This window comes from Trachurus japonicus, chromosome 20 (assembly GCF_045865225.1).
Source record: "Trachurus japonicus isolate A0001 chromosome 20, Traja_1.0".
NCBI lineage: Eukaryota > Metazoa > Chordata > Actinopteri > Carangiformes > Carangidae > Trachurus > Trachurus japonicus.
In genome coordinates, this window is record NC_140926.1 from 9,186,891 (window position 1) to 9,213,074 (window position 26,184).

Below are 26,184 nucleotides of genomic sequence, written 5' to 3' on the forward strand. Positions count from 1 at the left end.
TCTCTTCCTGACTTCTTCTTAGTCCAATGTTTGAAAAAACTAAAATGTTGAACCTTTATGAATGTCGATTAGATAGGACTTTTTGTCTGGCAGCATGTATCTGTTCTGCAAAGAATTAGAGGGAAAGGTAAGATTGTTTCCCTTACAGAAATAAACAGTGTTTCAAATTTCTTTAGGGGTCACTGTAACTCTGAATTCATGTGGCACACAAATTATTAGAAAAAAAGTTTCCAACTGGCTAAATCAAAGAAAAGTCTGCAAACTATTTGGTGCACAACTGCCTGAGTTGTTGATAGCTAATGGTGAGAAACTTGTTGTTAATGATTATATAGTCTATTTCATATCAACTTCAAATTATAATCTGGTAAAACAGTTGTAACTGTTTGTTGCTAGCTACCTATCAGTTATTTATCAATCATAACCCTGATAGAAGCTCACATAATACTGGTAACAAGTATTAATGTGTTGTTTAACCCCTCTTTGACTTATAAGGATGTGAACACAATCAAAATTAGAAAAACTACTTTCCAAATTGTGAAACAGGGCTATCCCAGGATCGTCAGGATGCAGCATTGTTTTAGCTTAACAACTGCGAGATAATAAAAAAAAAAAACTTTTTAGATTTGAAACCCCAGGTCTTCGGGAGGCAGACAGGGGGCAATAGAGAAGCCATAGCGGAGCTGTTTAATAATGCTGCAGTCACTAAGTAGACATTGTACAGGAAAATCAGATATCTCAGTGTAAAACAGGACATTTTATTTTGTCAGAATAAATGTATTTGCAACACCAGACATAAATGATTACCCAGGAGTTCAGCTGTACCACGAGCTGCTGGGGTGTCAATTGAACTTGAACCAGACAAGCGGCGCGGCAGCTTAGATCCTGTCTGTGTGTGTTGAGTGCTCTTGAAGCTGTTGCCATCCTTCACTGTGACAATGAGGTGTAACCGAACACGTCTTTTTTACTGGTCACGGCCTCCTTCCTTTTGTCCTTGAGGACAAAGATAACTCGCTGACAATCCCTCACCAGTTTGATTTAGGTGAACAGCTTTAGATGTACATTCAGATCTGTAGGTTAAATATGAACACATGATATACTGTATATGGGCAAGTATGCTTTTATAGTCCATGTGACCAAGTGCTTGTGGACATGTATTTCTGGTCTCATTCATTCTACCCTGAGCTGTAAGGTGACAAAAAATTGAATCATATTTTGTACTATTACCTGTTTGGAATTGATTATTACAATAAGGAAGAAATCGGATAGTTTTTAACTTTTTTTTTGCCTTTACTCCAATAAAACAATGAGAGATGGACAGAAAAGTCAGGAAGGGATGCAGCAGAAACCATGGTTTGGATTCAAACCTTTGGCGACTGCAATTTCGACAAAGCCTATTTTTCTCCCATTTTTATGAATCATAATCTGCGTGAAGAGATGATGATGAAATGTTGGATATCATTGATCTAAGCGTGTGGACAATCTGATCGTCTAGTAATATGATTCATACCGAAACAAGTCTTCAAAATGCCCATGTCTCGTTTATTTATCCAGTTTTATTTTACATGAAATCAGGCTATAGAGTTAACAGCATCACACTCATCATTGAACAGATCATCAGTGTTGTCAGACATTATATTACTCGAGCCGAGTTAATCATACAGATAGTAATAATCAGTGTATAAGTGTTAGGACTTGTCAAGTGCAACATACAGAGGAAATAAAAACTACCAAAGGTTATAATTCCTTTAATAACTCCTCAACATCTGAGTCGAAATCAAACCCCCCCCTCCCCTCCCCACGTCCTCTCCCTGTCACACACCTACAGAAACATGATAAGACAAAGAGTTACCTGAACATACCATCATACAGCAGGATTTTTTTGACCTTTGGAAATTCTCTGTCATGTTTCCACTTCAGCCATCATCACACAGGAAATAAGGAAGAAGGAAACCATCGTCCTCGGTGGAGGAGGAGGAGTCAAGGGTCGATGTGGAGCTGTGGGGCCCTCTCTTCAGCTCCCATTCAAACTTCACGGAGCATCGTCACCGGGCCCGGTCTCCGCCATCAACAGACATTCAGCTCAAATCACGAGACGACCCACAGGTACCACCAAGTCCTGACAAAAATACAGTTTATGTGCCTGGTTTTACGCAACCTCAGCTGTACGGTTTGCTTCGTACCCGTCTGGTCTCCTACAGCTGAAACTGGTCATCTACAGAGGTATTGATCACTAAGCTTCTGACGAACGAGAGAAAAAAAACAAGCCCTTCAAGTGCCTCCAAACATGCAGAGAGGAATGTTGTGACAGTTACTGGATCAGCGACGTCAGAAAATGGTCAGTTTACTTCCATGACACGTCATCTCAACCCAATTTAACGGCTTTTCGTTAAAATACTTCATAATTCCTGGTCTCTGGATAATTTAATGATTATACTTATTAACAACATAAATAGATATAAATATAGCTGGCTCCAGGCCAGAATCAGAGACTGGATTCAGATAGTTTGAACATGAACATCTTCCTGGTGTTCACTTTACTTGCTTCTTATCGTAATATTGATAACAGCTGATTTACAGTCATAAAAGTTGTCCCTTAAGTTTCAAGATTTCATAATGAATCAGTTAATCATTTGAGGGTCAGATTCAACACCATCATCTTATAAAATAATGATTCAGAAAGGCTCTGTGCCGCTTCTCCACTGCATAGCGTACTGTGTCTACAGTCTCCTGCCTCAAGGTCTGCTTTAACAAAACTCAGACAACCCCTCCCCCCTAGAAGTTAAAGAAACTAAGTCTAGAGTATTTACAAGGCAAAAATACACCCACAACCCCCTCAAGTGTTACATGATACATCAGAGAACTGTGGTTCATCCTTGTTTGGAGTGCCAAAAGGTAAAGTGTCAGCTAAGTTGTACATCACAGAAAAGTACAAAATCGACTTTCATGTACTTTTCTCACACCTCTGAGCAGGTTTTGTGTCGTTGTACACAACAAACAAGACATAACAACGGTCTATGCAGGTTTAGACAAACACTACAGATAATTTGAGACGACCATCAGAACCTCGGCGCGTCTGGACTGTCAGTAGTAAGCAGCTAACATCTTCTACAACCAACACACTGGAGGACAGTGTACAGCAGTGTATGCTGGTGTTTCACGTGTGGGGGGGGAGAACCCACTGTTTGTCACAAAGAGATGGGACGAGAAACAACGTGTGTGTTTGTGTGTGTGTGAGCAGAGCGTGTGTTCGGACACACATCTGAATGACAGGAAACGGGAAGATGAAAAATGGCCGCTCGACCCAACCGTTCGTGTTTTTGTAGTGACTGGAGGACGATATGTTAAGAGGCTTCGATCGCATTCATTCTCCATCGTCTCTGTGCTGCTCTGTCCTTCCCTCGCAAGCGTCGATCTTCTGGCTGCACACTGACTGGTTTCAGCACAGTCTCTTCTAGGCCCCCCCTGTCTCTGGGTCCCTTAGGTCTCCGGGTTGGGTGTCGCGAGAAGCGGCACGTTGTCCCTCCTCCTCCGGCCCAGCGGGGGGCGTCTGTACTGCTCCCCGTCGGACAGCGTCTGAGGCAGCGGCTTCCTCTTGCTCTCGGGCAGCAGCAGGATGGACAGCACGGCCAGCAGGGCCAGAGACGAGTAGACCACGTGGTGCAGGAAGTAGCCGTAGTGGTTCCTCAGGTCCATGAGCGGGGAGCTGAGACGGCCCACGCAGCCCAGGGCGAGGACGATGCCCACACCACTGCCCCTGCACAGGAAACAGAGATCAGATATGAGCTTAGTTTGGTATGAGGACTGGAAAGAGAGGGATACAGATGCTCTGCTAATCTGACAAAGGACCGCTCAGCACCTCTCTAGCTCTACAACAAAGTATAAGGAAATAGAACAACAATAAAAGCCATAAACACATTAAGAAATAAGAAAAAACCTTAAAGAGATAGTTCAACATTTTGGCAAATTGGCCCACTGCCATAATCCCCATAGTCTCAGGAGTAGGTTCGTCACCTTTATTTGTCAGTGCAAGCTATTTTTAGAACGACGGAGCAGAGCCGTGAGCTCGGAGCAATGGGCCAATTTTCCAAAATGTTGAACTATCCCTTTAACTATTAAATTATTAAAATGATCCGCTGAATCGGGAACACCTGGAAGGATGAATAATATTCAGCTATTGGTGGAAATTCCTTCTTCTCAGTCACCAATAGCTCCATTTTCCATGTCCTTATTCATTTTGGCAGCTCTTACCCGAGCTGACCTTTCCTCATAATCTGACACTATTGAACTAAATACAAATCAAATCAAATCAAAATAAACTTTATTGTCCCCCTGAGGGAAATTTGTCTTGGACAATCGGTGCAACAATCAGTGCAACAACAACTATTGGTTTGTGTTTCAAAGTGTGTCGTACCTGATAATGGTGGGCATGATCTCTGCAGTGAAGAGGATGCAGAGGGAGGCGGTGGCCTGAGAGGAGAACAGGCCCAGCACTGAGAAAACTGTGATGGCTGTCTCACTGAGATCTGGAGGGGAGGAGGAGGAGGAGGGGAGGAAGAGAGGGAGGGAGGTGCTTCAGTAATTATGCATTACCCTGATCAAGTGCAACAGATGTACATACTTTTCCCATTTCCGATTGCTACATCACGCTGCCTGTTGATTTGACCTGAATCGATTCAGTCTTTGCTTAAAGCTCGCTCAGACCTGAGTCAGTGACCAACAGCGGACACAGAGAAAAACGTCATCACGGCCCAGTGCCTCTGCCCGGAGCCCCTGAAGCACGATTAAAGCACAGTCTGACACAGCTTTGACTTTGCTGCCACTGCAGTGTCCTACATAAACCCAATGACTTTCTCCCTGTCGGACACAAGGGGGAGCCAGAGTCTTTCCACTTCGGGGGACTGTGGGGACACAAACAAACGGAGCTGACCATTGCATTGAGATTTTAATCTATTTCATAATGCACAAGGTCAACGTGACGCACATGGTGCATGACGATCTAATGTGACCCCGGGGTCTGAAGTCTGTCTGATTGACTAACTTTTATCTTCATGGGTCAAGGACTGGAGGAAGTGAGGATGCTGACACGAGTCTGATGTATTGGTTCAGCAGAGGGTGATTTCTTGGGGGTGATAGGGAAACAGCAGGACTATAAATAGCTCTTCATTTAACTATATTTGTCCTTGGAGGAAACAACATCCTGCTGCTGACTAAAGCCCACTTACACTCCATGAGTCCCAGGAGGATCAGAGAGGCCAGCCCCGTCATTGTCATGAAGAGGAGCAAAATGCCACGCCGGCCGCACCTGTCCACGGTCGCCCAGAGCAACAGCCAGGCGCCGCCTCCTGCGCACACAGACAGCAGGTACATCCAGTAGAAACTGGGGGCGGTGCCTCTGACGTCACCTCGAAAGGAGCTGTAACAGTGACTGATGCCGTGAGAGATGAATCTGAGGATAGGAAGGACACGGAGAGACGAAAGAGTGAGCAGCTGTGAAGCGGCAGAGGGAAACATGAGACGACTGCCGCAAAACGACACGACCTGCGAATTAATGACCGAGCGAGGGCTATAGGACTTACGAGGTGAAGCCGAGCACACACATGTTCTTCCAGATGTTCCTGCTGTGGAAGAGTTCGGGGAAGGACAGGTGGGGTCGTGAAAAAGAGGGCGGCTCTGAGTCCAGCTCTGTGGGAGATAACGAGGCAAAAAGCACATTTTCTCTTTTTAATTAATAGCTCGGCAACACAGAGAGAATAATGACCTGAGCTTCTGTCTCTGGTAATCAATAATTCATTGTCAATTTCAGGGACATACAGGCTCAGTGGATTCATATATAAGCAGGAGAGAACGAATCTACATTTTATTCCTTGCACTGACTCAGTAGCTGTGCAAAAGTGTTCATTAGGGCATTTGTCAATGACTGCAGCTCCCTCAGTGATTCACAATGTAACACAACTCTAATCATAGAACATGTTTAATTCATTCATTCATTTTATTTATTTATAAACACTTCTTGTGTCTCTGGAAAGTTTGGAAAAATGCATCCACTGATCAAGGCCACGAAGAAACGTTGAAAAGCTCTGTGTGAATCTAGCAATAGATTTAACTTTATTTTGAACACAGTTAATCATTTGTTGCCAGTGAACAATCCCTATTTATATGTTAATAAATGATGTATCTTTAACTGTAATTACAGTCTATTTATCAATCATTCATTTGCTGTTTAAAGAGCAGTTCATTCATCAAATATCATTATCTCCAGTTACACTATGTTAAAACAGCAGGGTGCTCAATGTTAGTGGTGCAACTCGTTCATTCATCATTAATTAACTGAACAAGGGTCTTTCATGAATGGAGAAGAGGGGGTTAACTGGTGTGAATACTGTTCATCTCTGCATCCATCCAACCCAGCTCTGAGGTTTTTAACATCTAGAAAAACTGAAAAAATAATGAAGGCCTGGATGTGAAAACATGATTTCTACAGAGCAGACGTTTGCTTTTAAAAATTTTAAATCAAAATGAATCTGACGCCGCCTCTCGTCTTATAAATATGCACAGGGAGCTCAGATGAACCATCAGCCCAAACGCTCTAGTCCCTATTTTATGAACTGCTCAAATAACAAATTAATTTCACAATGGACGCATAAAGACTCTTAAATGCAACTGATGACACTGATGATGATGATGTGTAGCTGTAAGCTTGAATCTTTACTGCATAAATAACAAAGTAAGTAACAGGAAGACATTTGCATGGATACCATTTGTAGTAAATTGACCCTAGATTTTTCATTTGAATACAGATACCTTTGTTCTTACATACTTTGTTTCCCCCTAATTGTGACTGCATCTATCTGATCACGATGCCTACCTCCACCACCCTTCACTCTGACTCAGTCTGTTTCCTCAGACCTGCTCAGTGTCAGTAGCATCATGTTTTCTTGAATACCAACTAGCTCACATCAGGAGGGCAAACTCTGAAACTAAGGATCCAGGTAAACTTTGTGGACATTCCTTGGGGGACTAACTATATTCAAAGTATAGTGCATCATGTGTATAAATATAAAAAATGATTAAATACAACAGACGTTTATCCGCTCTAACAGTCAGATCCCACTAGATCTAACAAAACATGAGAAACATCAATACTGCCCTGAGTGCTTGGGCGATGAACGTGATGCTTTGAACTAGTGGTTTTCACTGAACACAAGCAAACTCCTCCATTTCTACATTTAACTGTCACATCCAGCTGCTGCTTAGTGATTATGCTCCATTAAAATCTCATTTTTATGCACAAGCCTTAAATAAATAATGACTTATAATGGAGTATCATTACCTGCTTTTGGTACTAATGTGTGATAGGTGCTCGTGCAGAGCAATAAGACACATAATAATGCAGACTGCATAAACTGAACGTCTGCTCTGAGTCGCTGCGTGCTCACACACCTGTGAAGCTCTCGTCATCCCTCACATCTCTGTTGGAGTTTCTTCTCTCGCTGAAGGAGTTCATGTCCGCGGATCGCTCGGACAGAAGGAGCCAGCGAGGGGATTCTGGAAACACCCCAGGAATGCTGCAGGAGAGCAGAGACAACAAACCCAAATCAGTCTTCAGATCTACACCGACCTGCACCGGCACCGGCTTTATTTAGACATATTAGGAGCTGGTGCTGTGACCCAGATTTGCTGCCTCAACATGGAAAATAACCAGTTTGGGGCACTAAGTAGCAGGATTCTTTTATTTTTTAATCCAGCTTTTCTTTCATTGTTGTTAAAACCTGAAAATCACAGCCAGTAATCTCTCCTATAATCTCTGTTAATTTGATTTTGAAACTTCAATGAAGGCTTATCTTGTAACGGAGGTCTCGGAGGGACTCGGGGACCTTAAACAAAGTGGCCCTAATGTGTTCTGACATCAGCTAAAAGAGCTCAAGGTGATGAGGGGACAGGGATCAATACCATCCAACAAAGATTTCATCAAGTCAACTGACATCAAGACGCTTCACAGAATCAAAAGACTCCGGTTCCTGCAACTTTCTTGGAAAAATGCAAAATGCTTCTGATATCTTAAAGGGATAGTTCAACATTTTGTCAAATTGGCCCATTGCCATAATCCCTATAGTTTTAGGAGTGGGTTTGTTACCTTTAATTGTCACCCATGAGGTAAATTCATGCAAAACCGCTAATGCGCGTTCCCGTCGGGGTCAGCTTTTCGGCAAGCAGTCTCTGCATTTGCCTCGAAAACAATTACGTCTCGTTCCGTTATTATCTGATAGCGTGGTGAATGTGCAGGTCACAACTTGTCCATGAGAGCGTTTTGGAGTTGTTGGATTGTGTATTTGATGAGTTTGATGAGGGAAACCAAGAAATCCCATTAGCCTCCGTAGCGTAGCTCTGAGCAGCTCGCGGCTCTGCTCCGCCGTTCTAAAAAGCAGCTTGCACCGACAATGAAAGGTAACGAACCTACTCCTAAAACTATAGGGATTATGGCATGGGCCAGTTTGCCAAAATGTTGAACTTTCCCTTTAAAAGACTCCAGACTCATACCCGTAGCTGAGGAACAGCGTCAGTGGCGCGGCCCCGGCCCCCAGCAGGCCCCTCCAGGACTGGCATCCCAGGGCCACGGCCAGCAGCAGCAGCTCTCCGGCCACGGTCATCAGACCGGCCAGCATGGTCACCACCAGCCGCAGGGAGGGCTCGCACAGCTCCAGACCTGACAGACACACAGCCACAGCAACACATCTTCACATTTACAGCTCCCACCTCGTTACTTTTTGGTTTTACACCAGCTTCATATTAGAGGAAGGGTAATGAAACATGCATTGAATCAACACCACCAGGGTGCAGCATGAGATCTGTGAAGAAAGAAGTTTGTATTTTTGATGTGGGAGTTGACAGCAGAACATATACGACATCATTATTATTATCACTCACGGGTGATGTACAGAGTGAGGTAGACTCCTGCACTAGCAGCCGCCAGGCAGAAACGCATGACGATGAAGATGGAGGGGTACGGAGAGACACACACCAGCACCCCAAACACCACCGACAGGGTCAGGGAGGTCAGCAGAGTCTTGGACCTGCCCAGCCTGTAGAGACACAGATACAGATATATACACTGAAAACAGGACTCTATTGTTATCATTATAATAATTATTAATTAAACACTTAATTATGTCAGTTTTCCAAACACCAAACATTTACAAACTAATATGGTCACAATAAAAACAAAACATGAGGATACACAACAATGGAGAGCAAAGATCAAATATTGACTCTGCACATCTTTAACATCGTCATCATCTGCCGTCAGCGCTGCTACCACATTTCTAATTTCATGTATGAATGAATATCGTAAATGATTTTTTGTGAACTAAATTTGCATTTTACAGATTAATTCTCAGGATCTGACACCAGACATAAAAATAGATACAAAACAGACAGTATCCAGGTGAGAAAACAGTGTCATTGACCTTTGACTTCATCTTATCCTTGTTGACATTTGAGTTCAATTGTGTCACATTGTGTGGTGAATAGATTTGTGAGTTATGGCCAAGAACGTTTTGTGTTTTACAGCTTGACCTTTGACCACCAAGTCTAACCAGTTTGTCGATACTGCAATATCTCGTTCAGATCCGTATCTACTCAGTAGTTATTACTACATGAATACTTAATACTTTTAGGTCAGACCACCCCCATCCTCAACCTCAGCCTTCCTCTAACTCTGCCTTGCAGGTTTTGATGCTATCAGGGTGAAAACAGACAGACATCTGCGAACATCCTCCCAAGATAAAAAAGATGAAAACGGCAGCAGCCACAGTGTCTCAGCTGGTTGAAATGATAAAGGTTAACAGGGACAAAACCTGTATCTTCAGCGGCCAATCACTACATGCGATGATTAGCGAATTCCCGTCTCCATGCAGGCAACAGCAGTTTTGTTTCCACGCTGCAGGTTAGCGCCGTTCCCTCTCCTCCTCTGTATGTTCCCAGGAGGCTGCATTAATTCACTAGTCTTAACAAACAGATGCTATGCTCAGTTGGTCAGCAAATTAATGAAGGCTGTTAGCTGATTAAACTGGCATCATCTCCCCCACAATGCCCCCACGACTGGAGCTTCCCCCGTGTGATTTCCAATCCAACAACGCCGCACACACACAGACTGATCCATTATGTCAATTATCGGAGGCACCTGGGGTGTGTCTAATGCCGAATGCTGAGCACGAAGTCCTGAAACCTAGCACACCGAAGCCTACATATGCATTTTTTGTAGCGTTTATTTCTATTTTATTTATGGCTGGTTCATAATAAATTCATTTGCAATGTATTCTTCAATGTTTCAGTTGCAAACAGCAGTAATTCACAGATTTCCTTCTGTGATGAAAAGCCCAGTCAGATGCCCTTTGGGCCGCTTGCTACTAAATCTGTCTCCCTATCGACTGGCGGCCACCAGCTGCCGACTGACAGTCCAACCGCTGGCAGACATAGTAAATCTAAAGCTAATTTAATTTCTACGTCAACAGCCAAGTTCCCTTCTTGTACTTTTCGTGCATGTCGGTGTTCATGTCTCTGTGTGTTGGTGTGAAGAACTATGAAGTAGTGAAACTGCTAAATAAGGACAAAGATGCTGAGGAATGAGGAACTTAAGAGGATCTGATTCAGCACAGATGTCTGCAGACACAGGCAACACTTGAGCTACGGCTACTCAATAACCCATAAGGAGAGTGTCAAGTGAAAACATGTTTTGATGAATGATTACAAATTCATTCAGAGCTGAAATCCCTTTGCTGTGTTCTCCTGTTTGCTTTAATTATCCCTAAAGTTAACATGGATTATTGGATTATTGATGGAGTCATGGCAGGAAAACCACAAACCTTTTCAAATGACTTATTAAAAACCAATTAACAAAGCCTCTTGGTTTTCTATTGTGTTGTCTGCCTAGTGCCTGTGTGTGTGTGTTAATGTGTTAATGTGTTTTACCTGTCGGCAGCATATCCCAGACCCAGACAGCCAGTCAGGACGCCCAGGATGAAACACACCTCCTCCACCGGGACCAGCCAGTACTGACCGCACACCAGATCCCACTGGACGGCACAAACACAAGAAAGAGAGAGAGAGAGAGAGACCAGGTAAACATAAGGTTGAACCACTGCAAAGTAAATATAATACATCCCAGGATATCTTTTAATTATCCACTTTAATTGAACCTAGGTTTATGTTTAGGTTTAGGTTTATTAGTTTAGCACAAAAAAATGAAATAAAACGCTGCGCAAGGATTGAACAAACTCCTGACGAACTTGTACAAAGTTCCACCCCTGTCAATAATACAAAACAAAAGACAAGCAGACAACATACATAAGCTAAACAAAAGAAAAAGACAAGAAATCAATAGCAGCAGGTACTTGAAGCAACTAACAGCAAAAAATACGTGACAAAAGCAGAGAAAATATAGTCAGAGAGCGAGTAGGGAAAGATTACCGAACCTAACGTTGCTCATCGTCAATTATCTGTACTACACAGCCAGTTAACTCTGGCTTTACCCGTCCAGCTATGAGTGCCTCCATGTGAAAGAGGTAGAGATGATAAAACATAATGTGATATGAATGATAACTCTCTCTGTGACTTGTCAGAGGTGGCTGAGGAAAATCTGTTTCTGGGTATAGGAGCACACCTGTGCTCTCATAGTTTTTATGGCTTTTCCATGTGAATTATTTCTGCTCATGGGTGAATAATTACGTGAAGAGCTGCAGGTGTAAACAGTGCTGAGAGGATGGGTTTTTATTAACTCTTTAGACTCGCGGTTATTATTATTCGTAGTAGCGGGAGCGGTAAAAACATCAGTTAAACAGAGGCACAGATATCTGCTCTCAGATCAGAGTTTTACTCACTAACAGCTGAGCTCTGCTAATGTGACTGTCTGCCGGCCACAGAGAGCAAAATGATTTTAATCATCTAAAGAGAGGGGAGAGAGAGAGAGAGTGCAGGCGGCTGACGATAAAACAGGCCTTGTATAATCAGAGCCCATGCTCAGAAACATAAAAGCCTGTCACATAATATCAGCCGTCCTGTTGCTGAGGCACAGAGTCGCAGCGGTGCACAGTAAACGGCCAAAGGGCACCACAACAACCCCACAGTGCTCATAGGGGTGGAACGTTTCAGACGACAGACGAAAAGGGAAAATGCGCACAAACTAGTCTGGGAACTCCTCGGACCGGTTTTGTGACCGACATGCAAACAATCAGGTGTGTACCGTACGTTCAGCTGGGACTGAAACCTGTCGGCATTTTTCTTCTTTTTTTTCTCCCCCCTTTCACATTTTTTAATCCAGATGATTCAAACGACAGGAACGATAGGAACGCTGCCAAGCCGCCGCTGTCAGTGACACCTCAGAGAGACGTTATGATACCTGTAAACAACATACGTACAGTATATTCCCTATAGTGATGTGAACATTTCTGATTCATTTGCTGGGAAAAATCCATCGAGAAACTCTGTTTGGGAGTTTGTGTTCAGCTACGTAATCCTGAAAATGATGCATCTAGCAGATCAATGCACTTTAATTATATTAAAGCAAACATCCTGTTTCCTATTGGCCAAGGACCTGAGACAACCTTAAGGCACATCAAGGAACGAGTTGTGCTTTGCTCTTGGTCCAACCCTGATGACTAACGGAAGTCAAAGTAAGAAATATGGATCCACCGTTCAGTTCAGACGAGTTTCCCTCTAGTAAAGTGACACAGTATTTATTGATCAGCAGCAGAGGTGAAGCTGATCAGAGCTTCCTGCTTCCTGCCAGCTCAGCAAAGCAAAAGCAAACCATTAAGGCATAAAAAAAAAAAAATACTCAACGTGTCCCCGTGTCTAAACCCTGAGGGAGGCGAGGGCCACGATTAGCTCCTTCCTCTCCTACATAGACTCATTATCGAACATGCTCCGGCTTAAATGCTTCCCCTGGCTATGTTTTGCTATCTTCAGCTCGCTGCAGTGGTGTGGGCGGATTATACCGACGAACTGCCCTAATACCGTAAAGTGGAGGGACTGGGTGTGGCTCCGACACAGTAATGAAAAAAAAAAACCAGACCACAGAGCCACAGAGCCACCGGAGCTGAGTGGAAAAACTGGGAGCAGCCGTCTTAGGTTCTGCTTAAGACAGCAACGAGACCAGCCCAGTGGTGTGAGTGTGAGATCCAGCTTTGAAAGGCGTCCAACACTGACCAAGCAAGTCAGAGACGAGTCCAACCCAGCCCAGCCGCCCCGCCTGTCTTTAAAACATACACATTAATGCACCAACACGGCATTTCTCCGCTGTCTTTACCACATGAGCAGCCCTAAAACAAAAAAAAAGTCCCTAAAGGTGGAGGAAACACAATATGAACAGAACGACAGAGCCAGGAGCAGATTTTTTTTTGTGCATTTTCCAGAAATGTGAATCAGAGCTGGAGAGATTGTTTTTCCATCGATTGTGTAGTTACGACTGAGCATTAGGCAGAAAAACTACCTGAAACTCTTCTCTCTCTTGTCAACGCCCCTGATGTTCTCACTATTTAAAGACAAAGTGAAATAACCCTCTTTTTTTACCAGAGCTAATCTTCCACCTGCCTACTGTTTAATAAATACACAATGATAAACGCAACAAGTTATAGTTCCAGCGTGCAAGCGAGTTGCCAGGTTGTGACCTTGAGGCAAATAATTAATATTCCCTGAACAGTGTTTCATAAACAGCTCCTCTGGTGCCCTAGAGGGAGGCAATATGAAGACGTTATCCTTGTTTGTGCATGTTTTGGTCCTGTTAATTAACCTGCTGCTGATCCCAGTCCAAAGAATAACTTTGAAGATAAAATGTTGTAGCATTTCTAATGGTGGCTCAGTCTTATTTAGAGCAAAGAAACTGATTTCTGGATGTTCAGACATGACTCAGATTGAAATCTTTCTCTCATTTGGCCCTCTCAGGTTGATCCCGTGATGTCGGTGAGACTCACATCTGCACAACCGTCCTCGGAGCGAAGGTGGAGTGAAGATCTACTGACGCTCTGACGTCTTAACAAAGGTAAAAAAAAACAAGTATTTCTATTGAAGCTGAGAACTCGTGGAACAAAAAACACAGAGTGCTGCACCTCAACGTAAACAGACCCTTGTTTGTTTTATGATAAGTAATCCATGTAGTTTAGCAGCGTTGTGTGTGGGACAACAGCGTCTGGGATCTTGAATGTAAACACACAAAGTCATTAACACACACCTAACAGGAAGGTTTGTTGGGAAAACATGGAGGCAGCACCAGTAATAAATGGTTTCCTTAACTCTCCCTGCACACGCAACCAAAACATGACAACCAATCAGCAAAACTCAAGGCGCTTATGCTTGTAGAAAATGATTAAACGTTAACACAAGAACGTAAAGTTTGTCCAAGCAAATTTCCATCGATAGAATTTCATGATATATTTAACATAGAAGAATACATAATAATATTATTGAATGGCCCCATCACAAAACATATGGGTAGCCTGTGAAATGTGAGAATTAAGGTTGAATTGAATTAACAAACTGTTTTTAATTTATTATACAAACTGCCACAACATTACTATTTATTACTATTAAAGGGATACTTCACCCAAAATCGATAATTCACCAATTTTCTACTCACCGTCATGCCAAGGAAGGGTTTGGAGAACTTTCGGAGTCATCAAAACGCTTTTGGCTGGCAACGGATTTTCATATAATGGCGGCGGATAGAGTTCACTTTTGAATGCGCACAAAACACACACTATGAAACATCCAAATACCTCCATACTGCTCATCCGGAGCGACTACTACAACAAGGCTAAAAACAGAGATCAAATTAATTTTTTCCTAACAACTTTTTCATGTCGCCGCTTCAGGACGTTTGGGTCAGTACAGACGAGCAGTATGGAGGTATCTGGATATTTCATAGTGTGTGTTTTGGACGATTCAAAAGTGAAGTCTATCCACTGCCATTATATGAAAATCCGTTGCCAGCCGGACCCCCCCCTGTAACTCCTAAAGCGAAACCCTTCCTTGGCATGACAGTGAGTAGAAAATTGGTGAATTATCGATTTTGGGTGAAGTATCCCTTTAATCGTACTGATGGCTACTTGCTTGGACGCACTTTAAATACATAGAAAACACTGATTTGGACTTTTACAGAGCTGCTTAGTCGCCAGAAATGTGCAGCTGTGCTTTTAAAGCAGATAACAGCGGCACGGCCGTTTCGGCTAATGCTGTGTTCAAGGCAGGCTTTTGAAACCGTAAGTTACAGCTTCAAGTCACAACTACGACTTGGTAGCGTTCCAGGTAACCCGTAGCTCGTGTTTTTACCGTCCTGTTGTCTGTGAAAGTTCCCTATAACGGCCACTCGTAACTTCCGACCCGTGAACTCGTACCAGATCGAACTGGTATGACTTCACAGGAAGGAAAAACACAAAGTACGAGTTTCCTTGAACGCACCATGAGTTAGCAGCCCCCGCCCTTGTCAGGCATCAATTGGTCCTCGTGCTGCGTCACCACATTCACGCGCATCCCTTGGCTGCACACACAGCCCTTCATGCCGTTCTCTCCCCTCATTGGATAATACTTGTATCCCACAAGGAAAATTTTCTCCTCGGGTTACAGCAGAGCAGAGTGACGGAGAGACTCGTGTTTAGGCTGAAATACTTCATGTAAGTGATTGCTGACGGAAAATAGGACTATTTAGGACTTATATTAACAAAAACATTCCACTGATATCTGCTTTAAGTTTTAAGAAGAGAGGGACTGCAAGCTCAGCGAGACGATAAAAGAAGGAAACAAACTTTAGACAAAGATGAAACGGGACCGGGATCAGAGCGCCAGGCCGGGGGTTTTTACCTCGGTGACGATGTTGTTCCTCAGCCCCTCTGTGACGTTGTAGTCCCATCCCGCCTCGCAGTCCACCACGGCCGTCTGGCTGCCGTTGACGTACTGCTTACACTGGGACGGGGCGCCGGCGTCCCCGGGCCTCCGCCCCTTCTCCCAGGGCAGCGAGGCGTTGAGCATCTCCAGCGACGGCAGAGCGCCCGGCAGGTGGCAGTGGTGCGGCGGGGAGAGGGTGATGAGGGGGTCGGAGGAGAGCAGGAAGGCCAGGAAGAGGTTGGGCAGGATGGAGAGAGCGATCAGCACCCGCTGCTTCTTCCTGCCGAGCGCCAGCACCATCACCTCGCCGGTGGGCGGCAGCGAGGGCGGCGCGGGCAGCGAGGAGGAGGACGGGGCCGGGGACGAGGGCACGGGGGAGGAGGGGAGAGACGGAGGGGGAGCGGGGCACGGGGAGGGGGACACCAGCGGGGGAGAGTCTGGGGATGTCATCGTTGGAGGCTTGAAGGCGGGAGGAGGCGATGGAGACGAGATCTGAGGAGGAAACACAACATTTTAAAGGTTTAGGTTCTGGTTCTGAAACAAAACCACCTGTTTCCTACTATAACAAACCTAACTTTAGGTTTTTTTTTTACGTTTTAACATAGAAAATAACAGTAAACAGGAAAAACAGTTTCAAATAAATAGTGTTTACATCTCTAAAACAAATCTTTTTTTACGTGTCTATGGATATTCTCATTCATCCAGGTCATCGTTCTTTTCTGGGCAAATTGAATCGTAGGCAACTGGACTTGTATTTGTCTGGGAAGACGTTTTGCCTCTTATCCAAGGGGCTTCATCAGTTCGTACGCAACAAGTCTCACAAGTCTAGTCTTTTGTCTAACTAGTGCGACTAGTGCGGACTAGTGAGACTTGTTGCGTACAAACTGATGAAGCCCCTTGGATAAGAGGCAAAACGTCTTCCCAGACAAATACAAGTCCAGTTGCCTACGATTCAATTTGCCCAGAAAAAAAACAATCTTTTTTACACATACTAAACCTTTAATGCTTGTGTACATGTAATAACACCAGTTTTATGAGGCATATATGCTTTTTGAGTTCACTATATATGTGCAGCATTAGCCAAGCCGAGCTTCATGGGAAAATCCCCTACAGCTCCAGGGTGAGGTCACATTTATGACAAAAATCTGGCTCGACAACACAACACAATGCAGCAGGAAATTATTTTCACGATAACTGAGGCTGTGAGCGAGATTTCCAGTATCCCCCAAGAGTTTTCTGCGTCCTCCAGACTCTCAGTTGTGAGAAATTTGCTGCTTTCTTTCTTTTCTTTCGCCTCGGTGTGAGAAGTGAAGTGGGTTTTTAAAACAGCTGTTCAGACAAGACAAGACAATATCGACAACATCATCCTGAGCTTCAGGAAAGCGTGAAGGACAAATCTCTCCATGTGTGGCTCAAACAATTAACTAACACTGGTTGTAGCTCTCATTCTTAATAATTAGAAATGTGAGTGAGAGACTATTTTATCTGGTAAGCATTGAATCAACCAACGTGCCAAAGCCTGCCACCTCAGTTACGGTTTATAATATTGATATAATTCATGATACCATAGTCATAGTGTACATTTTTTTATTCTTTTTTTTAATGACTTTTTAATGTCACACAACTCTTTTTTAACACTTTTTAATTTTGTCAAGGGGCATTGAATACTGTAATTTAAAAACCATATTTCTTTATGCAATCCCCTGTAGCCTTATGCATGGAGTGACACCTTAGTAAACATTATCTATCTATCTATCTATCTATCTATCTATCTATCTATCTATCTATCTATCTATCTATCTATCTATCTATCTATCTATCTATCTATCTATCTATCTATCTATTTTATGTATCTACACAAGTAACATCAACATGAAAGAGGAGATAATAGTAAGGGATGTGACTCAGGCTGCACAGCTGTCGGTATTCAAACATGCACATGTGGAGACAGTATAAAAGCAGGACGTAAGAGCAGTCTCAGCCTGTCCAGACCCGACTCCCGTGCACATGTTTCTTCTCCTCCTCCTCCTTCTCCTCCTCAGTGTTCCTGTTTCCCTGCACAGGAAGTCTGACAGAGAGGAATCCCACAGGGTTATATAAGAGTTTTTACCCCGGGGAGGAGGAGGAGGAGGAGGAGGAGGAGGAGGTTGTAACCCACCGAGGACTGGCTGTGCTGTGCTGTGCTGTGCTGTGCTGTGCTGTGCTGTGCTGTGCTGTCCGGCCTCTTTCACGGTAGCACCACCACACCACAAAACACTAAACAGAGCGGCAGTGTGAGCGGAATAAAATCATGGTGATGGAAGCTGCTATGGGCCAAACCGAGCCAAACCAAACCAAACCGAGCCGAACTGAGCCGAGCCGATATGATATGACATGACATGCCCTCACTCACTCACTCACACACACCTGCCACCGCTGGCTACAGATGTTTACTCACCGCTTTTACGCGTAGTTTAAACGCGTAGTCCGGAGATGCTGCTGCCGCCGCCGCCGGTCACACATCCAAACATTGCGGGGTGAGGGGAGAGGGAGGTGGGGGGAGGAGGAGGAGGTGGTGGTGGTGGTGGTGGTGGAGGGGGGAGAAGCGGAGAGAGAGGACTTTTCTCCGCAGTCACCGGATCTCCTCCGCGCTGCCTCGACGCCAGGCTGCTCCGTCTCTGTCCGCTACAAGAAAACACATTTTTTCCCTCCGCCCCCCCGGAGAAGTCTCGCTGTCGTGTGTCGTCTCTGAGATAGATAGGCTAAATAATTAATAATATAAAATAAAAACACCAGCGACGACTGTTGACACAACAACAAAAAACAACAAAGGAGCCGCCTCGTCCTCCTCCTCTGTAACCCTGAGCCGGTTGGAGATGAGGGGATGCCCGCCGGGGATGCTGCTGCTACGCCATTCGGGGTAAATCTGTCCTGCTGCCCCTCGCCGCCGCTGCTCTGAGCCGAGGAAGAAGAAGCAGCAGCTGCAGTCAGACGTAACGTTACACACACACACACTACTAGTATTAGAGCCGGCAGACAGACAGACAGACAAAGAGCGGAGAGAGTGAGTGAGACGAGACAACTACTGCACCGGGAGGAGGAGAAGCTCGTTTAATTAAAGGGGGCGAGCAGCAGCGGCAGCGGCAGCTCCGGCGGCACTTCGACAAAAACCGGCTGAAACCGTCAAAAGCGACGACGTCTCCTCGTCTCACTGCTGGCGGAGATCGTCTATGTGAATGATGACTCACTCCGGAGTGAATCAGAGCGACCGACCGCCCACAGCTGTCTCAGAGTCCTAAAAATATACAATCAAATTATTATAATGTAATTATTGTAAGTAATAAAGAGGCACATCCAGATTACATAGTTATTTATTTACCACTGAATAGACTAGGCTACTTACGTTCATAACATGCCTACAGGTATAATTGTCACCCCATAGGCCGATTATTATTAATAATATAGTGATTATTGAAGATAAGAGATGAACCCATTTATGAATCATTCAGTTTGTTGGACAGAAAATTGATTCAACTATTCTGAAAGCTGAGTAGCCTATAATTAAGATATTTTTAATGTGAGAACACCAAATGTTCCAGCACACTCATATCCGAGTCTATTTTAGTTTGAAGCGTTGATTTGTCAAAAAAAAAGTGTGACAAAATAGTTCAATATAAGATAATTGAGATATGATTTAACAGTAGAGAGACAAGAGACTGTCTTCAGACTTTTGTGGCTTATTTAGATGTTTCATCTATGTTACAATTGAACGACAGTGAGCTTTAAGTGTGTTTCTGTCACTTACGCATTTTTTTAAATAAGAAACTTTACATCAAAGGTGCAGAATTAAATCTCAATCTACAGATGTGATAGTCTACTTGACTTGATCCCACTCTTTATTCTGCTTGAGACTGAATGCACAACCTACATCACAATACCAGTCTGTTTTGAAAAGTAAATGCACAGAACAAAGTCTTTGCACGTATACAATTAAGTAAAACAAGGAACAGATTGAATCAATATAAGCATTTTCTGCAGTGGAAATGGTTCATGGAATCAGTGGCAAAGTGAGACGTCTGTTGCTTGTGCGCTCTCTGCCAGAGGAGGCCTAGTCAAGCCCTCTGCCACATGGTGGAGCCACATATCACAGCAGCACAGGGCCAGGTCTGATGTACTGCACCTCCACAGCACAGCACCTCCTTGTTCTCCTCATGAATATGCAACAGTTCAAATGTCGTTAGCACAGAAAAGAAATGTTACACACTGTTCCCTCGTTTATCTGCAGCCGTATTTATAGATTGACTCCACTGATTGAGAGCAGCGGTGTTTAGAGGCAGCAGAGCAGAAGGGAGTGGATTTATCACTGTGGAGTTGTCCTGCTTCATCTTTACTGCCTGAGCAGGAAAGACACCACTTCCTCTTTGTTTTATAGGTTGAAAAGGTCAAATAATAATAATGAATAAATAAATAAAGGTGACCAGGATCAAGAGAATTGCAGCATCATATTTATTCAATATTTATAGCCTTGTTGTTTGCTGAATCTGTGGTTGTATTGCCTTGACAGTCATAAACTGCTGCATCGATTAAATCACATTTTATTTATGTCGCGCCAAATAATAATATACATTCAGCCAAGGCTCTTTAAAGTGAGGTCAAGACCTGACTTTATTACAAAGAGAAACCCAACACAAAGCAGCCACTTGCCAACAGGGGGCGGGTAGGAAAAACTCCCCTTTTGTGTATCTATTAATCAATATTAAGTGTTAACTGCATATTAATAATGTGGCTGCTTCAAATACAATGTTTTTTTCAGTGGTGGACAAGTGTGAGAACGTGAGATTCTTTCAATTTCTTGAGCTCTGAGACAGAAAGAAAGTGAAACAGTGTTATTCCCCTACACCTCACACCACCGCAGAGGCTCCTCCATCACTGCAGAGCTCCTTCTCGTATTGATTATCTATCTCAGTACCATTGTGATCAATAGGAAGGATTTAGGATGTGTGGTGAGAACCTGAAGCTCAGAAAGCAGGCGTCTGACCTCTGAGTTGTTGCACTGCTTGTGAACATGGCATTTAAAAAAAAAGTTTAATAGCGGAAGTCCTGAGAAAGAGGCAGAAAGTTGATGTTTCGGCCTCCGTCTCGGACCTGTATGTTGATTTTTAAGGACTATAAAGCACAACTGGCTACTCGAAGTCAGTCTCTGTGGAGAGTTGAAGCGGCATCTCTGAGAGCGGAGCAGCTCCGGTGGGGCTGGCTGGGCTGGCTGGGCTGGCTGCGGTGGGGTTCATAATATGGTCTGCTTGCTGTTGAGTAACCTGGAAGGGATGAGGTGAAACACAGTCTTTCTTCACTCTGTGGAGATGTCGCAGTCCTGGGACCACAGATTACCCCACACGGCGCTGCAGGACATTTCAACAGACACACGGTCACACAACAAGTCTCTTGATGCGCCTCCGAATACATGACAGGCCTGTGTCACACTTTCACTCTGCTTCGCATAAGTAAAGGTTCATCTTCGTTAATGTTCACATGGAGGATAGAGTCACTTTTTGGAGATCGCCATTTTATATTTATATGAAATTATCTCCTTTTTTTTGTATATTACCCTCTGATAGGTTTGTGGCTTGTACTGAGCTGCACTGATCTGTAATCAATAATCAAATGAAAGACTCAGACTGGGTTTGAGTAGGTGTAGCTCAGTTAACAGTGTTTCTGCAGATTAAAGTGGTGTAAAATTGCACATTAACATTAATTATACTGCTTTAAAACACTTTTATAGTTAAAATAATAATAATAATCAGACGATTAAATTTGAAACAAGGCGTGGGAGAGCGTCTACACTATTTTTTCATGTGTCTATTTCTTACAATGTGGAAATGTTTTAGCAATGATATAACTTTTGCCTCCCCCGCCGCCCACCCACCACCTCCTCCTCCTCCTCCTCCTCCTCCTCTTCCCCCTCAGCCCTCCTCACTATCTCTCTGTCCCTTCATTACCATCACAGCCACAGGAAGGCCCTGGCAGCCCCAAACACTGATACTATCTCTCCTCCTCATCTCCGTCCTCCACTGTGTCGAAATCTTGCCCATCCCACAAAGGGAAACCGCTGGTGCACAACGGCCCATGGCACGATGTCCGTTTCTGTGGGTTGACAACTTATGGTAAATAACGTGGCAGGTGCACACACACACACACACACACCATGTTTTCCCCCCTGATGATGATGATGAAGAAGGACGCAGTGGGAATAATAAAACTAAATCACACATGTGCTTTTCGATCAACGGAAGCTGCATCCTGTGTACTGTCACTGTGTGCGTTGCGATTAAAGTTATAGCATCACATCATGGTTTTTATAGAAGGCCAAGCAGTTATTTATTTATTTAAGAAAATATCTGACAAAGTATTAAAAGCTTCAACAGTGTAATTACTATAAATTTATACACATTAAAAGGTGAAAAACATCAAAACGACATCAATAGTTTCAAGTAATCCCACACACCACTCGCTTAGAGTATTATACAGAGAGAGACACTTAGATTTCAGTGAATCCTTTACAAACCACAGGTTGTTGTGAAACTCCGTTGGGCAACAACACTTACAATCATCTCTTGACGATGACAAGAAGCATCAGGTACACGATTAGGCAACGTTTGTCAAATCAAATCAGAGGACAACCCAGAGTGGTCCTCTGTCTGAAGGACGCTGCGTTCAGGCGTCAAACACATACAGTAATAAGAGTTTCTTTGGCTCGTTTGTCCTTTTTTATGTTTTTTTTTTACATAGTATAGTCCTTTTTTCACAAACTGTTTGTTCTGGAGACCCTGTGTCTACAGCATTTACATTCACACCCACCACATTTCAGGATCCTTTATACTAGAACAGTAACTTTTTCAAAATGTACCATGATAAATACGGATGTCATGACAAAAATACCCTTTATACTGCGGGAAAGTATCAAACATCCAGTTGTTTTACATTTTATTTATTCAGCTACCTGTTTTATTGTCTGTAAATTTGATTTCCCCAAATTGAATTCTGTTTTTTCAGGCCTGTGAAGTCTGACACTGACAACACCCTGGACCGTTTTTAGTCTTCACAAAACTGAATTAAAAGAGCAGAAGTGTAATAAGATTAAAAGGTTAGAGTGTCTCTTTGTGTCCTGACAGTGTGCTACGCTTTCTCTCTCATTAAAATTGTACAATTTGAAATTAAAATTAATAACTATATAGAGGTATTACACCCTAATATGCACTTCATTTTCAAATAATAAGAAAAACACGGGCCGGCTTTTGACCGTGGGTGTTGGAGGGAAGCCCAGACTCTAACTCTGGATATGATAGATTAATGTTAAGGTTGTCTTGGACTGTTTTTTGTTTTGTTTCTTTTCTTCAGATGCTGGACTCGGCCGCTGCTCCCTCCTCGGCGCCCGGCAGGTGTCGCTGTGACAGGATGTGTTTGAGAGTGTCCAGCTCCTGTGTCAGCTGCCCTATCCTCATCTGCAGCTTGTGGTTCTCCTCCTGCAGCTGCAGAGCTCTCTGCTGGGTCAGCATGATCCTCCGCCGGGCCTTGTCCCGACTCTTCCTCACCGCGATGTTGTTCCGCTCGCGTCTCATCCGGTACTCCGCGCTGTCCTTGCTGATGCTCCTCTTGGTCATCGGGGCCCTCAGCGTCGGCAGGAGGAAAGGGGAGAAGTCCTGCAGGTCACAAACACAGAAACACAAACACAAAAAGATGTTTATGATGATTTTTTTCCCCTCTGTGGTTATTTCTAAGAGATAGATAGATAGATAGATAGATAGATAGATAGATAGATAGATAGATAGATAGATAGATAGATAGATAGATAAACTTTATTTCAGTGTCACTCCACAACACATGATAAAAATACAGAGGCAATATAAAAATACAGTATTCATTACAAATTACCCCTCCCCCTTGATTAATTAATTAATTTTTTCATGTTATTTTGTGTTTGTTTTTTTTACATTAAACTGTAATATAAGGTGGAGGCTTAAAAATAAGCCCATTGTGGCTTTTTGCCTCTCCCTGCACTGTCCTATTGTTACCTATCATGTTTTATGTTGTATTCTTTTAACTTTGTGCAAAAATAAAAATTCAAATTCAATTCAAAATGTTGGGGACCACTCAAAAAAGAGTTGTGAGACACCAACTAAAAAAAAAAAAAAAAACATGAATAAAAACGTACATTATGGTACCACACAGACAAAACTCAAAACAAATTTTAAGTTTTATAAACTGGAGCTCATGAAAGACAATCTTCTATTAAGGATGAGGTGGCAGGCTTTGGCACATTCGTTAATGCAATGTTTGTCAGCTAAAATTACACACAATTTATTCATATCATCAAGATCATTAAAATTAACATATTAGAAAGTGTACTAAATAGTTCAGCGCGAATGTCCCAATAAATAACACAGTACAAAAGAACATAGGCTTCTGATTCAATGGAAATAAAGTACAGTAGCGTCTGTCTCTCCACTGGGGTGTACATACTGTATATCTACCAGTTTCTATTCTAAGAGCGACATTTTTCTATCAGTCTGTGTCACCTGTTGGTTGTTGCCGTGGCTCTGGTGGCTCTGGTGGTGGTTTGTGCTCACTGCGCTGGAGGTGTTGCTGAGGCAGGACGTAGAGTACGGGAGGTACGGCAGCCCCATCATCTGCTCGGCCACCCTGTCCTCGCCGCCGTCCCCCCTCATCATCCCCTGGGACTGGTTGTAGGGGATCATGTCCATCTGAGCCATCTGACTGCTGGATCCAGCCTGGCCCGAGCTGTTCAGGATGTGGGCCTGACCCGGGTACGAGGTCGCCCACTCCTGGATGACAGAGGACACCCTCGAATCAGACATCTGCACAGTCCAGAGGCAGGAGGACAGAGTTAGGGGCTTTTCAAAATAAGAGTTTTTCATTTTAAAAATAAGACATTCATGACAATAGTTTGACTGTAAACTCTGGGTGACCACAGTCTAGTGTTAACTTTTGTTGATTAAATTATCCAACCACAACCAGCTACAGCAAAAATACTTCCTAACAGTGTTTAATAATGATCAAGTTAATCACAATTCAGATTTTAATTCTTAAAAACACTTTACTGATAATATCTTTTAAAATGGCTGAATTAAACAAACAACAGGACACTTCTCCATCCACTTTTGCTGAAGTGAAGCTTATAAATACTTATTTCATCAGTGCCCACAGAATTACAAATAAAACGTATTTTCTTTAAAAGATAAAGGCAGACTATTAGGCTCTTATAGAAGTATGGGTGAGCTGCTTTACAACAATAAAACATTAATATTGATAATTAATTAAATAGACCAGTTAACTAGTGTGTGTCTAATGTTTAAATGCAGGTCAGAAAATAGAGTTATTTTCAAGATAAACATTTTTTTTCTCAATGAAACAGAAATCTAGATCTGAAATAATCTGTCCATTTATCCAATAGACACAAAACAATTTTGATCATTAACTCATAATTTGAGTAACTTTACAGGCAAACAAAATAATAGTTTCTGGCTCTACAAATGTACATTAAATGGACGTAAAGACATTAAATATTTGGCATTTTCACAATATTGAATAGACAAAACTATTAATCAACTGACTGACGAACTAAGCAGCGGATCAATGACACTTAAATGCAGCCCTGCTCTTATTCTTCACCTTCTTTTTTTGAATCTATACGCACAGAAGAAGTAGTCCCAGCAAAACACAGCATAATAGCCCCAAAACTTTATTTACACAGCCACTTCTCTAAACACAGTTACAAAGTGCTTCATAATTAATATCCTAATGAAACATGATCTAAAAGAAGAGCTCAGATTATTAAAAGTTCAGATGTGACTCACCATGACTCTTCTTCAGGTTCCAGTGAGTGGAGAGCAGAGATCAGAGGTCTGAGAGTCAGAGTCAGTACAGAGGCAGTTTCTCCTCTGGTGGTGGTGGTGATGATGGTGATGATGATGATGATGGTCACTCCATCACTTCCTCTGTTGCTCCTCCTCCTCCTCCATCATCCCCTCCTCCTCCTCCACCTCCTCTTTCTTGCACTCAAATTCCTGGAAAAGAAAAAGAAAGAAACGCTGAAAAACACATAATTTATAGGCCTAAATTGAGCTACCACAATAATATTAGTCTTTTTTTTTTTAAATCATAGCCTATGATTAATGATTTCATGGATGTCAACTGTTTCTAATTTGTCGTTTGTTTTGTTTATTGATGTATTGGGACAGGAAGTTTAGTTCAAGTTCAAGTTCAAGTTAATAGAGACGTTTTCTTAGCAGGTCACATTATAGGCTGTTTAATAAA

At 43.1% G+C, this 26,184-nt stretch overlaps 2 protein-coding genes and 1 long non-coding RNA gene across 5 annotated transcripts; 1 reads left to right on the top strand and 2 right to left on the bottom strand.

The window, feature by feature from the left end:
- Nucleotides 1-1,518: 1,518 nt before the first annotated feature.
- Nucleotides 1,519-19,042, bottom strand: slc22a17 (solute carrier family 22 member 17). Its single transcript, XM_085763237.1, has 10 exons — nucleotides 18,311-19,042; nucleotides 15,850-16,365; nucleotides 10,969-11,072; nucleotides 8,926-9,080; nucleotides 8,539-8,704; nucleotides 7,441-7,565; nucleotides 5,577-5,682; nucleotides 5,223-5,446; nucleotides 4,412-4,523; nucleotides 1,519-3,754 (listed from the first exon to the last, which is right to left on the bottom strand). Exons 2-10 carry the CDS (start codon nucleotides 16,321-16,323, stop codon nucleotides 3,478-3,480), a joined length of 1,743 nt encoding a protein of 580 aa, XP_085619363.1. The 5' UTR covers nucleotides 16,324-16,365; nucleotides 18,311-19,042; the 3' UTR covers nucleotides 1,519-3,477.
- On the top strand, nucleotides 1,967-14,284 carry LOC146966415 (uncharacterized). 2 transcript variants are annotated; one of them, XR_015034501.1, is made up of 4 exons: nucleotides 1,967-2,103; nucleotides 2,199-2,335; nucleotides 10,979-11,117; nucleotides 13,939-14,284. It is a non-coding gene; the product is annotated as an uncharacterized LOC146966415 (long non-coding RNA). The 2 variants fall into 2 exon arrangements; XR_015034500.1 differs by lacking the exon at nucleotides 2,199-2,335 and having other exon boundaries at nucleotides 1,981-2,103; nucleotides 13,939-14,281.
- Nucleotides 19,043-22,824: 3,782 nt separating the features above from the next.
- Nucleotides 22,825-25,828, bottom strand: cebp1 (CCAAT/enhancer binding protein (C/EBP) 1). Of its 2 annotated transcripts, none has more exons than XM_085763686.1 (3): nucleotides 25,725-25,828; nucleotides 24,426-24,725; nucleotides 22,825-23,549 (listed from the first exon to the last, which is right to left on the bottom strand). In XM_085763686.1, exons 1-3 carry the CDS (start codon nucleotides 25,725-25,727, stop codon nucleotides 23,244-23,246), a joined length of 609 nt encoding a protein of 202 aa, XP_085619812.1. In that variant the 5' UTR covers nucleotides 25,728-25,828; the 3' UTR covers nucleotides 22,825-23,243. The 2 variants fall into 2 exon arrangements, with proteins under 2 accessions (XP_085619812.1, XP_085619813.1); XM_085763687.1 differs by having other exon boundaries at nucleotides 24,426-24,692; nucleotides 25,725-25,810.
- Nucleotides 25,829-26,184: the final 356 nt, after the last annotated feature.

Bases quoted from the DNA above. Each gene is read 5' to 3' on its own strand.
- cebp1 (XM_085763686.1), bottom strand. The intron at 23,550-24,425 runs GTGACACAGACT...TGTGACCTGCAG, and splicing joins GCCACGGCAACAACCAACAG to GACTTCTCCCCTTTCCTCCT.
- slc22a17 (XM_085763237.1), bottom strand. From the start codon at position 16,323: ATGACATCCCCAGACTCTCCCCCGCTGGTGTCCCCCTCCCCGTGCCCC. The intron at 11,073-15,849 runs GTAAAAACCCCC...TGTGCCGTCCAG, and splicing joins GGAACAACATCGTCACCGAG to TGGGATCTGGTGTGCGGTCA. The intron at 3,755-4,411 runs GTACGACACACT...TTTCCTGTGCAG, and splicing joins ATCATGCCCACCATTATCAG to GGGCAGTGGTGTGGGCATCG.